The 14,307-nt window shown below is 37.2% G+C and overlaps 1 protein-coding gene across 1 annotated transcript; it reads right to left on the bottom strand.

Moving 5' to 3' along the window:
* Window positions 1–474: 474 nt before the first annotated feature.
* Window positions 475–10,965, bottom strand: LOC117994449 (uncharacterized). Its single transcript, XM_034982362.2, has 9 exons — window positions 10,536–10,965; window positions 10,204–10,319; window positions 9,248–9,369; window positions 7,493–7,659; window positions 7,008–7,316; window positions 6,759–6,923; window positions 6,267–6,347; window positions 5,245–5,592; window positions 475–4,733 (listed from the first exon to the last, which is right to left on the bottom strand). Exons 1-9 carry the CDS (start codon window positions 10,785–10,787, stop codon window positions 4,620–4,622), a joined length of 1,674 nt encoding a protein of 557 aa, XP_034838253.1. The 5' UTR covers window positions 10,788–10,965; the 3' UTR covers window positions 475–4,619.
* Between the last annotated feature and the right edge of the window lie 3,342 nt (window positions 10,966–14,307).

The raw sequence follows: 14,307 nt of genomic DNA, 5'->3' as shown, positions 1-14,307 counted from the left end.
ACTACTGGACGGATCTGGCTGAAATTTGGCATGCAGAGCTATTACGATGTAGGCATCCGCTAAGAAAGTATTTTTGAAAATTCACCCCCTAAGGGGATGAAATAGGGGTTTGAAATTTGTGTAGTCCACGCAGACGAAGTCGCGAGCATAAGCTAGTTTAATTATATTCACTCGACTAACTAGTGATTACATAATTTGGTATAAAATACATTGTATTTTCTTATTTTCGAAAAAAACACTTAACATTACCTCAGGCATGGATTCTCGTAGGACTGGTACTTTAAAATCCTCCTAATTCTTATAATGAAAACGTCATACACCAAAAATTTAAAAAAAAACATAGGCAAAAACTGTCTTTTCCTTACAAAAGAAGTGTAAAGTTACCTAATTTGGTTTTAAATACAATTTAAATTGTATTAGGTATCTTCGAAAATTTAAAGCATTAGTGATTCATAAAAATCATAATAAACTGAATGACACGATTTAAAAATATTATAATTTTATTAACAATAATCATTATTAATTATATAATTGATTTGAACTATTACTTCAATAAACAACAATCTATACAGTATATTATTATTTACATTTTATCTACATACCTACACACAGAGAGGTGGAGTGTTACTAGAGTGTACATTATCTATGGCCTGAACTGTTGTACAGTGCGACAAGGCTCTCTTGGCACTTGAATGACATTGACAGGGGGGCGCTGTGGCAGAAATCCTTAGAATACTCAAACAAGAACAAAGGGGACACTTGACGGCAAAGTTAGTTCCGATTTTCGCCACGCGCCAAGATAGCCTTGTCGCACTGTACGGGTGCACAGTGCACACCAGTCGTGCTTTATCTACACTAATCCTACACAGAGCTAAAGTTTGCAAGTTTCATTGTAGGAGCTAATCTTTGGAACTAAATATTCAATTCTGAAAATTCTTTCACTGAGATAGAACGCGGACGAAGTCGCGGGAAAAAGCTAGTTATTAATTAAAAATTGGTATCGGTTCTAACTTCTATGTCTGTTAATAATATCGGTATCAGTGCAATTTTTACAGTCATAATTCTTGCCGGATCAAAACTATTTTAACTATACAAACAGCCAAAATTACTTTTGACTAAAGCCAAAAGTACTTTTGACTATAGAGGTTGGTCAAAAGTAGTCCCAAACTCTTCGCACAAATTTTCATCAATTTGTGGCGACCTTAACTGTATGATTGTTAAGCTGTGATACTTTTGGCATTGATCTAATTTGACAATTTAAAAAAAAAAAAATTACTTGTATCTCGTCTTAGCTAACCCACAAATTAGTTCATAGATTTTTTCACTTCACTGAAATATAATATTTGCCTCTCTAGTAATATAACATCTCTCTGCTTACACAAAAACACACACGCACACACAAAAAAAAATATGGGAATATTTTTTAAAACTCTCTGTAAATGCTATAAGCGTACACAGCGTATTATTTTGAGAGCGGAAAGTTAAAAAAATCGGCCAAGTGCGAGTCAGACTCGCATACAAAGGATTCCGTACCGTCATACAAGAAATAACACAATTTAATTTTCATGGTAAACCATTTGAAATTTTTATAATTTGTTGCCATAGCGGCAATAGGAATACACATTCTGTGAATATTTCAACTCTCTACAACCCTAAATTAAACTAAACAAAAATAGGTCATGTGAGTTTTTTTTTTAGTTTGATTTTGCATTTCTTTGCACGCTCCCAAAACATCACTCTGTATAAAAACAATACATTATTGCACTAGTACATATAAATTAAAATAACGACTTATGAAATACAAATTTCATATTAATTATTATTCTTTTATTCTAATATATAAAACGATAAACTGACTGAACGGAATTTCATTTACAGGTTATAACCAGAACACTAGCAAAAATTTAGCGTTATTGTTTTACTACCTAAACACAATCCAATTCCAATAACTAGTTTTAGAGACTTAGTATTTTTCAAACCCGCAACGTATAGTGTGCAAAACTCGGGTCAGTGCCCCGCCTACGATGCTGTATTGACTCCGAGTGAGTTCGTTGACAGTCAGATGTTTTATATGCAATATATCGTAAACTTTTACAAAATTATAGGATTTTTTTATATATTTTTCCGCGTTATTTTTGTGGTGTCATATCAGTAATCATCAGAGCTATCACCTGTCTACGTTTTTGCCAGCGCACCCTGAATATCTAGTGGGGAAACTCGAAGCCGGAAGGGAATTTCATATTAGCACTGGGTATTAGAAACGAGGAAGCAAATTGCTTCGTACGAGTAGTCGTGGAATCTGTTTCTAACTTAAATATCAAATGATCCTATTAAAACTTCATAAATTTTAAATCGGACGGCACTCCTAACGGCGGTTACGCACTCATCCGATCCGAGTCCGTGCAAATACGTCCCATTTTGTTTTGTATGGTAGCTTATGACATGACGTAGAAATTTTTTATATCCGTATTTTCACGGATTAGGATCGGATGAGTGCGTGATCGCTGTAAGAGTTAGTAGAATTATTGCAACGAGAACATGTCTTAACATTTCGCGCTCCTAGATCAAAACTGTTTCAACTCAAAAACCCTTGGCTTTTCACATAACCTCAGTTTCCGATCTCAGACTCGATTATCTGAACGATCTATTGTAACTATGCTTTATGTAAATTCAAAGCACAGTAATTTCTTCTAAATCTAAATATATAAAAGGAAAAGGTGACTGACTGACTGATCTATCAACGCACAGCTCAAACTACTGGACAGATCGGGCTGAAATTTGGCATGCGGATAGCTATTATGACGTAGGCATCCGCTAAGAAAAAATTCAACCCCTAAGGGGGGTAAAATAGGGGTTTGAAATTTGTGTAGTCCACGCGGACTAAGACGCGGGCATAATCTAGTCCTTTTTATAAAGTATATATTATACCTTCTGTAGATTAAAAAAAAAACAATTTTTCCTAGTTGCTAAGAAGTGTTTTCTGAGTTGAAACAGTTTTGATCGAGGAGTGTGATTTGTTCTATTTATAGAATAACTACAGATAAAAATTCAACTCAAATAGACTAGATTATATTACCTATTAAATATAAGATAGGTATATTAAATAGAGTTTAATAATTTCTTACTTAGAGTTCGAGTCAAAAGTTATAACTAAAAAAATCATACCACCATAAGTGTAAAGTCATACTATCGACACATCGCTTGACAAAAAGTCGCATAAGTATACGATTTTGTCTGGTAAATTAATATACTACACACACTAACTATAGCACGCGACAGGTCGAGATGGCAATCGGGGAGGGAACGCCGTTCACACCGGCACTACCCCCGCGTTAACCCTGTGCGAGCGAGCGTGGGTGACGGGCGGGTGTGCGGGGTGTCCCACCTCATACCCCCATTGCCATCTCAACCTGTCGCGGACTAATAGATAACGTAATAGTCGCTAATTCTGCTGTACACTATTTCTAAACTAACCTGACTGGTCTAAATCTAGTGCTATCCTTTTCCATGGGGAGCATTATGAAAGGGATCGCCATACATTTAGACCCCTTGTCATTTTAGTTTAAAGATTATGTACCAAAGAACTAGCCATAAAAAGTAACGATCATTCTATGAATTCATTTAATTCAAGTGAAATCACTGGGCCTACAAACATGTAGGTTTTTAGGGTTCCGTACCTCAAAAAGAAAAACGGAACCCTTATAGGATCACTTTGTTGTCTGTCTGTCTGTCAAGAAACCTACAGGGTACTTCCCGTTGACCTAGAATCATGAAATTTGGCAGGTAGGTAGATCTTATAGCTGACATTTGGGGAAAAATCTGAAAACCGTGAATTTAGGGTTAGATCACACAAAAAAAATTAAATTGTGGTCATGAAGTAATCATTAGTATTTTCAACTTTCGAAGTGAGAGACTAAATCAAGTGGGGTAACATATGAAAGGTCTTCACCTGTACATACTAAAACAGATTTTTATTTCTTTTTATGCATCATAGTTTTTGAATTATCGTGCAAAATGTCATAAAAATACGACTGTGGTATGGAACCCTCGTTGCACTTGACCGGTTTTTATAACAGGGATATTGTTATTTTATAACATACACCTTCACAAAAAGGATTTTCAGACTAGAATAAAGATATTATAAAATGTTTTTGTCGTGTATCTTGGTATGGGAAAGTCGCTAGTATGATCTGACACTAATTTGCGTATAACTGGTACCTTTTTCTATACCGATTACAAATTAGCCCTTGACTGCGACCTCAACAGCCTACTGATTCGCTAACTCAGTCGAAGCTAGCTAGGGAATCGAATCCGCTAACTCCCACGTATAAGACCTCACCGTATTCACCACTACGCCAGTGAGGTAACCTAGTACAGTACGCGGCAGAAAATAATGTACATCGACCTTTAGAAGGAGATAGCACATTTGCAGAGCATTGTCTCTGTCGTTGAGACCGACAAAACGTCATATAGGTATGATTGACAGAGACAACGCTCTACAAAGCCGTAATATCATTCTAAAGGCCGATGTAAATTACTTTCTGCTGCGCACTGTACTATTTTTTTAATAAAATGCGACTGAAACGTCTCTAGTGTGACCCGACACTTAGTTTGGTGGGTCATACGAAATAGTAGAAAGGATATAAATAGCGCCACCATCCGCCATTGTTCTCTTCTTCTACAGGAGTTTTGTCACTCTCTTTTTCTTTTTCTTCCTTTGACTCCTTTGATTCCTACAAAAAAAAGTAGCGATAAAGAATAAGGCGATATCAATCCATACTAATATTTTAAATGCTGTAGTATAATAAAATGTGTCTGTCTGTGTGCTAGCTTTTCACGGCCCAACGGTTAAACAGATTTTGATGAAATTTGGTACAGAGTTAGCTTACGATCCGGGGAAGGTTAGGTGGATTGTTGATTAGTGTGTTAGATGAATAATGTTGATAGTCTGCACACGGCCTAGCACCCTCTGACATTCTCCGAGAGACTATGGTTTCGGATATACTCTACACTCTATGGTGACGCTTAGACGAGGAATAGTGCGTTGTACTGATTTGTAAATTAATTAAATAAGAAACAGTGATTAAAACTAGTTAAAGTATATCAAAGTGGTTTTCATTCTAACAGGATATAAGCTTTTTATCCCGGAAAATCAAAGACTACCCACGGGTTTAAAAAAAACATAAATCCACGCAGTCGCGGGGCATAATCTAGTTTTAATTTTTTTTTAAATTAACAGCATACCTTTCCATCACCACTCGAAGTCTTCTCATCAACCTTCACCGATTCCTTATCACCAGTTCTATTCACCTTTCCATCACCATTCTTCTTATCACCACTTTTACCATCATCACTTTTACTACCCTCATTAAGTTCTGTAGTTTTCTTTCCTTCATGAAAAACTTCAGATTTGATTTCTCCATCTCCGCTCTTCAGTTCTGTATGATCTTCGTTTGATTCTGTCGAGTTTCCACTGTCATTTGGGACTTCTTTTTTGACGGGTGTATAGTTTTGTAGGAGAATCTCGTCGGTTTGCGAGCTTTGATCGCGGGTCGCTATACTGTTCTCTAATTCGGGCCCCTGTTTCGACGACTGTAAATAAAAAAAATCTATATATATATATATATAAAAGCAAAAACTGACTGACGGCAAAGCATGTATCTAATGTAAAAAAAAAAAAAATTACACATTTAAAATTGTAAATGAAATAATATTGTAAATTTCTAAATAATTTTAAATACATATCAAAAATTGCGTAACCGGCAGGAATCGAACCTGCATCTTCTGGGTTCGCGCCCGATGCCTTGACCACTCGGCCACGGTCTCGCTTACTGCCAGTAATTTATTTAGTAATTTCCTTGAAGTGTAGGTAAAACACTAACGAATTTTAAAAAATATTGTAAATTTCTTTTTTTCAGTAATAAGTCTTTATAAGCCTAGTGTTTAGGACGTCCGGCTTCTAATCGGAGATCGGGGGTTCGATCCCGGGCACGTACCTCCAACTTTTCGTAGTTATGTGCGTTTTAAGCAATTAAATATCACTTGCTTTAACAGTGAAGGAAAACATCGTGAGGAAACCTGCATGCCTGAGAGTTCTCCATAATGTTCTCAAAGGCGTGTGAAGTCTACCAATCTTGCACATGGCCAGCGTGGTAGACTATAGCCAGACCCTTCTCACTCTGAGAGGAGACCCGTGCTCTGTAGTGAGCCGGCGATGGGTTGATCATGATGATGATTATTATTAGTTGCAAAATACTTGTTCATACCTCCATATCTTGCTCCTGTATCTGGAAAGCGAGCTCGTTTTGGACCTTGTCTGGACCAAAGGGGATGAAATCTGGAAACTCCTGAAAAGAACACAATCATACTTAGTACCTAAGATATTTAGTAGTATTGAATGGGTAGGAGTAGACCAAAAGGTCAGCTAAGGAGTCTTTCAGAAGAAACTACCAGGCTCGGTAGTCCAAGTATTGCGGCGCGGCGCGACTGCTCACCCAGGCAGTCACTCCACCCGGCATGCCCCCTACTGCTGGCTCATCGTAGTATGTCAGTACAAGCCCATAGCTACCGACAGTACTAACCTGCGTGGTTCTGTCCTTGGCCCAGGCTCGGTAGTCGGTCGCGGCGCGTCTCATCTGCTCCAAGTATTGCGGCGCGGCGCGACTGCTCACCCAGGCAGTCACTCCGTCCGGCATGCCCCCTACTGCTGGCTCATCGTAGTATGTCAGTACAAGCCCATAGTTACCGACAGTACTAACCTGCGTGGTTCTGTCCTTGGCCCAGGCTCGGTAGTCGGTCGCGGCCCGTCTCATCTGCTCCAAGTATTGCGGCGCGGCGCGACTGCTCACCCAGGCAGTCACTCCGCCCGGCATGCCCCCTACTGCTGGCTCATCGTAGTATGTCAGGACAAACTCCATACCCGGCTGCAAGTCAAAGTCAAAATTATAATAAAATGGGTGTTCACGTAATTTGCTCATCATAATGTCCATTTAGTTACAAGTACTAACCTTCTCCGTGCCTTCCATAGTCTTAACAACCATATGGCTCCAGTACTCGGACACCCGTATAGCATTCCTGGTCTCGGGCACGTCTGGATGTTCACAAGACTTGCTGATTATGATGTACACTTTGTTAGTGATCTCTCTGCCTCCCTCCCTCGCATAGATCTCTATAGATTTCAGTTTCGCTTTCGTGTGTACATTTTCGGGTGTGGAATAGATGGGTTTGTCTTCAATGATAGGTGCGGGTGATTTTGTTTTGATGTCATACTCTTTATGTCGCCTTATGTAGACGTAGTCGCGGTTCGCGAATAGTCTCTGTAACAAAATTCTTGTTGAAAAACCGACCAAGTGCGAGTCAGACATTTTGGCGTTGGTCTCGACGACCGTTTGGCTGCCACTGCGGCGTCCCATACGCGACGGTAGGCACCGTCTATTTGTACTATTGCACTTCTCGGTAACACCCGTATACTAGAACAGAATCTATATCTCACCGGCCAAAGTACTTCCCAATGTAACACAGCCTGCCCTGGCACTCCCCTGGCGTTGGTCTCGACGACCGATAGGGCTGCCACGGCGGCGTCCCACACGCGACGGTAGGCGCCGTCTATTTGTACCGCTGCGAAGTCGCTCGCCTGCACTTCTGGGTAACGCCCGTATACTAGAACAAAATATATTTGAAACGGTGTACAACCCGTCGGAAATATCCTCGCTGGAATGGAACTGGAACCTTAAAAACGCAAAAAAGCCGATTTTCAGCCGCATCTTTTCAGTCATGACACATTTCAAGGAGAATGAATGTAAAACTTGGTACCTATTACCTAATTACTACTAGAGTCCAGACTGATAAAATTATATTCAAGGTCATGTTACATAAAGATAGGTAGTTTATTTATGGTGAATCAGAGTGTGTTGTTAGTTGTTAGTCAGAATCACAAACATGAAAACAAATTGTTTCCACCTTAGCTGATAATTATTTTGTAGTACTGTATTTGACAACTAGTCAAATAACAAAAACCGGCCAAGTGCAAGTCATACTCGCGCACTGAGGGTTCCATATTACAATCGTATTTTATCGACATTTTGCATGATAAAATCAAAAACTATTATAATAAATAATGCTGCCAGCGTTCTGGGCACCCTGCCTCGTTGCGGTGGTTTAGATGATATTTTCGATCTGTAATTTTTGTTATATATAGAATAAGTTTGGTATTTTTGTTTATTGTATTTTCAATAATTATAATTTATAAATCTTAATTGAAAAAGCATAATAAATAAATAAATAAATAAAATAGCCTTTATTCTCTGATACAATAGTAATACATCTTATATTACTACTAACCGTATTACTAATTTCTTATTTCCTATTATTTAATTATCCTATCCTATATAATTTATTCTAAAAAAAAAAAAAAGTCTATCGTGAAAACTATTATACCTAAACATAAATAAAAATCTGTTTTAGAATGTACAAATGAAGCGGTTTCATATGATACCCCACTTGATATAGTTATCTTACTTCGAAAATTGAAAATACTAATTATTAGTTTATAACCACAACAAAATTTTGTGTTATGTGACCACAAATTCACGGTATTCAGATTTTTCCCCTATAAGACCCACCTACCTGCCAAATTGCATGATTCTAGGTCAACAGGAAGTACCCTGTAGGTTTCTTGACAGACAGACAGACAGACAGACAACAAAGTGATCCCATAAAGGTTCTGTTTTTCCTTTTGAGGTACGGAACCTTAAAAAGTAACTTTTTGTCAAACGTCAAAACGCGCGCTTATTATGCGAGATTCTATGAAATACAGTGATGTGACGTCACATCATAATGAAGTACCTTTTTAGTTTAATTGATAAACTTAAAATGGTTATTACACTTAAAACTATTTTACGTATATTGGAGGATAATTACTGAAAAATAATTAATTTGTGATACAGTCAAATACCCATAAATACCCATTTGAGTCTTGGAGACTTGGGCTGTAGAAATAAAATGACATGATTTTTTGTATAGCGGTAGTTTATGGGGCTAGAATTTAAAGAGAATAATTTTAAAAAATCATGATTTTTATTCATATTTATAATAATTAATTATTAACGTCTTGCTATACGACAAGCGATTAATGACGTCACATGGCGTACACGACAAATATTTTTAATTTTTTTATCTCAACCTGTCGCGAGCTGTACATGACCTCATGTAACAGGATAGTGTGATCTTCTCCAACCTTGTACCATACCTTTGTAAGCATAGAGGCCCTTTCCTGGCTTGTACTCCTTGCGCCATATTATGACGTCTTCAGTCTCCATGTATGGCACCCAACCTTCTGAGGAGTCACCCAAGGGCTTCGGGTCCTTGCATCTGATAGAAAGAATTATGAGGGCCAATTTAAAATTGTGATAGCTCGATTAGGAGTTGTTTATTTTATTTTTATTTTATTTTGTTTATTTGAAAGTAATCAACAGCGTAAATACATAATTATTATTTAAATTTAAATCTAGGTATAACAGAAGGCCAAAAGAGATTACTTAAAATTATAATTAAACTATTTTAACAGAATAGAGTTAGAATAAATGTAGGTATATACAATAATAAAATAAAATTACAACAGTGTGTGTATGATTGTATGTGTGTGTGTATGCGTGTGTGAGTGTGTGCTTATGAGTATGTGTGAGCGTGTGTGCATGTGTGTGTGTGTGTAAATGGGAGTGTATGATTGCATGCATATTTAGATGTTAGCTACTTTTTTTTTGTTTTACGATGATAGTTTCTTAATTCCTTTTTAAATTTATTGTTTGATAGGTAAAATAAGTCAAACTCAGCGAACTGATTGTTATAAGTACGTACCAAGCGTGGAATTATAGAATTTTGCGCATAATTTGAGTTAGATTTGGGAACATTTAGAAGGCGCGTGTGACGCGTTCTTGAAGGTTGAGCATTAAATGAAAAGGCTGAGAGTAAGCTAGGACAATCGATTGAGCCGGTTAAAATAGCTTGCAGTAACAACATATCACATTGTTCCCTTCTATGTTCCAGTGAGCTAACTTGTGAGGAGTTGTTGTGTGTGTCTAAGGGTTTTAGGCAAAACCCCTAGTGCCCCTCACCCCTAGTGTATTAGTTTATTTGCTGAATATGTGAATGGCCAAGCTTTGGATATTGTCCAAATCTGACAGCAACGCCTGCAGAGATACTCACACACAATACCGCACACCTGTCTGCTTCCTGTCTATCACCAGTCGCTTGCCACAGCTGGTGCAGTACAATGTCAACTTGGCCAAGCTTTGGACATTGTCCAAATCTGACAACAACGCCTGCAATGAAAATTACATGTTAATATACTGGCTAAACTCAAAAATGTAGAATTCTGGAAAATAGTAAAAATTTTCAGCAGTTGATTGAGATTGTGACATAAACCCTAACCGTTGCACTATTGTTGGTTGGTTAACACCCCCCCAGGCGTAGCGACCCCCAGGTTGAGACCGAGGCACTAGATCAACGAGACAGGTATAACGAATGTCAAAAATTACCTGCATTTCATTGTCACTAATCCCCTCATCACACCTTGGTATTTCCGAGTGGCTCTTGCAGGCGGCTGTCGCCGCTAACATCAAAGTCCTACGCTGGCGTAAAATTGTGTGCTTGAAACGCTGTATCACTTCTCTGAACCCACGATCACGCATACACCGTTTAACTACCGTACTAACAATGCACCTGCGAGTCCAGACACTCCATAATTTCATAACACCCAAGTCCTTGAGTATGAATTTAATAGTTGACATGCTTTTGGGCCTGCCAACCTGAGCTGCCAACTAGGATATTCCTTAAAACTAGGTTTGGATTACATTAAGTAATTCATATTTAAATAATTACTTCACATTTGATAAACCGAGTTTTCAAACTGAAAACCTATTGCGAAATTTAACCCCGCGCGTGCGAGAAAAATGACGGACATTTTTTGAATTTTAATCGACTACAGATTACAGCAGTGTTTCCACTTATGATTTTGGTTTTACCCCAGTTTCGGTACGAATTCCCATGAAAAAATCCAAAATATGTACCTGATTTAGGGCACAATATAAAAATAACATCTTTTCACGTTTTTAATATGAGTTCAGGATTCTAAATTTTTAATTTTGTGATGAGAAATAATTTGGCCTCATAACTACGAATAAAACAAGGCAATAAGTATTAATTAGGTACACCAAAAATACTTATAGTTAGTAGGCGACAGGTCGCAAATCTGGTGCAGGCGAGTGCGGGTGACGTACGGGTGCGCCGGGCGTCCCCTGCCCCATACTCCAATTGCCATCACAACCTGTCGTGGACTCTGTTATTCCGCGACACTGTGAATGAAGAGCGTATTCATTTTAACCTTTTCAAATCCTTTTTGTCTTATGTCAACTATAGTTATTTAGATTGGGTGAATATTAAAAACTGGCCTACCACTACCACTACACAACTAAAAAAAGAAACTCCAAAGTCCCAAACCATCAAAAAACTCTAATTAGGTAGTTCTGGGTTATTTTAGTCTCGTAACTACTTTGAAGCTGTTATCTACTTATTCACGCATATTTTCATTTATACCTCGCCCGTATCTCGTCGGATACATTATCTCATATCCATCCATACCTTAATATAACACTACAAGTTTTCAACATTTCTATTTATACACTATAATACTCACCATACAAAATAACTAGTTAGTTAGTTAGGTACTTACTTATTTCATTAACCGTTCTATCCCACATCCTGTTAATCGCAGATGGTTGTGAAGGCAGTTTGAACTCGTGCGCGTTACCCCTTTTGGTCCATTTTGGCAGAATACCAGCGCTCAGGTTTTATTTTTTTTAAACGTGGAGCATTGATTTCGTGTGCCATGTGGGTGGGTGCGGGAACTCATTTTAAGTAATTTTCAAGTGCTTTTATTACTAACTACTACTAACCATTCGTTTTAAGTTTGTTTGTACTTTATGCACAAGATGAATAAACTAGTTTTCTTTCTTTCTTTCTTTAAAATCCAATTTTGTCCTGAATTAGCCTAAATCATTGTCAACATAAGAAGCCCGTGCAATATTATGCGGACTATGCGGTACACCTAGACGTGTTTTCGCCCAAAATAGGGCGAAATCCCTAAAAGTAAAAACACTGGAATCACAGATATAATTTACCATAGAAATAGTTAATATTCCACAGATATTCTGAGTCATATTCTGAGGTTAATTTACAGCACGAATACCGAATACAGATAATAATAATTAACATAGACAGTCTAGACTAGACATTAGACGAAGTGACTGTGTTACCAGTAATTAATGGTAGCTTTGCATTTGCTTTTGGTAGAATATTATCAAATATATCACTATGAAAACTAAGTAGGTAACTAGACAAAAAATAACGTCAATAATATGGCTAATTTTCCGTTAAATACACAATCTCTAAATGATACGTCTAAATCTATGGCTATCCCTTTCATTATGTTGCTTGTGGAAAAGGATATCACTAATTTCGTTTGTTTAGAGATTGTGTAAAAGAGAATCGGTCCCAGTGTTTGCTCGGGAAACCCCAGGATCAGCCCGTTCATAAAGACAAACTAGGCGATGGCGAAGGGCGCTGAAATTTGAAGGTGGCATGGCAAGGATACGGGTTAAGCATGTTAGCACGAGTTAATTCGCTGGCGCGAGCAGTTAGCTCGTGGGTTTCTTTTATATAACAGCATGGCATAGTCGGCGACAGGTTGAGAATTGAGATGACAATCGGGATATGAGGCAGGGGGACGTCGTGCACACCCGCACGTTAACTTTGCCCGCCTGCACCGCGCGTTAGCCCGGGTTAGCGGGGGGCTGTGCAGGTGCGGGGCGTTACCTCCCCGATTGCCATCTCGAACTGTCACGTACTAATTAATAATTATCTCAAATATAAGCAATCTAATAAATTATTTTAAAAATAACATACGCTTATTTTTATATTAATTTTATAGGAGAAAATTGTATAAAAATATTATGTTTCATTTACAGTTAACAACCCCATACTGTGTGGTGACTTAGTTATGGAGTACCTGGGGGTGAGAGATTACTCTAAATTAATTAAAAAGACTAAGTTTTATGTCCTTGTGTATGACTGAAAAGAAACATAGTAACTATATCTGATTGCTTAGTATTATTTTATGTAGGTATTGATTCTGTTTTTGCTACGGATGAAATGCACGTAGCAGAAAAAATTGGATTTCAAACTGGACTTAATAACGATTTACAATTTTAATATTTTATTCGTTTATTTGCAATCAACGGCGATACATACTAGATTTTATAGTATGTTTCTTTGGAAAAAAAACTATATATAGAAATGAAATGAAATGAAATTATTTTATTTGCTAAATATGGGTAGTTTACAAAGGTCTTAATACTTATAATCTAAATAGTCCCCGCATATTTACTGATACTTCAGCATGCAAATATTAATTATAATATATCTACACCTAAAGGTAATTTGTACAATGACAAACGATGTTGGGTATATTATTCAAACTTATTTTATAAAATTACAACAAATTAATTACCCATCTTAAATAAGCACTATGATTTCCATGGTATATAATTGAGGTAATCTGAGACAGAGTAGAACGATTCATCGCTCAACCATTGAAAGAGTTTCCTTTTAAAATGTGTCGTCGGTAGCTTTTTTAAGTTTGTACCTATCTAATTTATTATAAATAATAGTATATGCATACAGAAAAACTTATCACTAAAAAAATTATATTTACAAAAAATATACGCCGTCCAAATGAATAATAAAATATTACAATTTTAATATTGTAATATTTTATTATTCTTTTATTTATCACTTCTTCACACTAAAAGCGAAAGTTTGTGTGTATGTTTGTTACTCTTTCACGCAAAAACTACTGGACTGATTTGGTTGAAATTTGAAATGGAGGTAGATTATAGGTACCCTGGAGTAGCCTATGTGTTAGGCTACTTTTTATCCCGGGAAATCAAAGAATTCCCAGGGGATTTTGGAAAACAAAAATCCCCGTGAATGAAGTCGCGTGTATCAGCTAGTATTACTATAAATAGGTCTGTAGAATTTTACTGAGAAAAAGAATCTGCAGTAAAGTACAGTAAAAGTAAAAAGAATCCGCAGCTGTTCCTGAGTGTCACAGCTATTCCTAAAAACGCTAAAAATTCAAACTCAGCTTTCATTAGACAGATTGTTCCAATGTTATCCATCTCTAGTGTCAAATGATAGATATTTTAGATTTTGATATGGAAGCATTTTTTATTTTTCCATCTGGCAACACAT

This window comes from Maniola hyperantus, chromosome 26 (assembly GCF_902806685.2).
Source record: "Maniola hyperantus chromosome 26, iAphHyp1.2, whole genome shotgun sequence".
Lineage (NCBI taxonomy): Eukaryota > Metazoa > Arthropoda > Insecta > Lepidoptera > Nymphalidae > Maniola > Maniola hyperantus.
The sequence above is the reverse complement of the archived record's forward strand: the minus strand, read 5'-3'. Positions and strand labels throughout refer to the sequence as shown.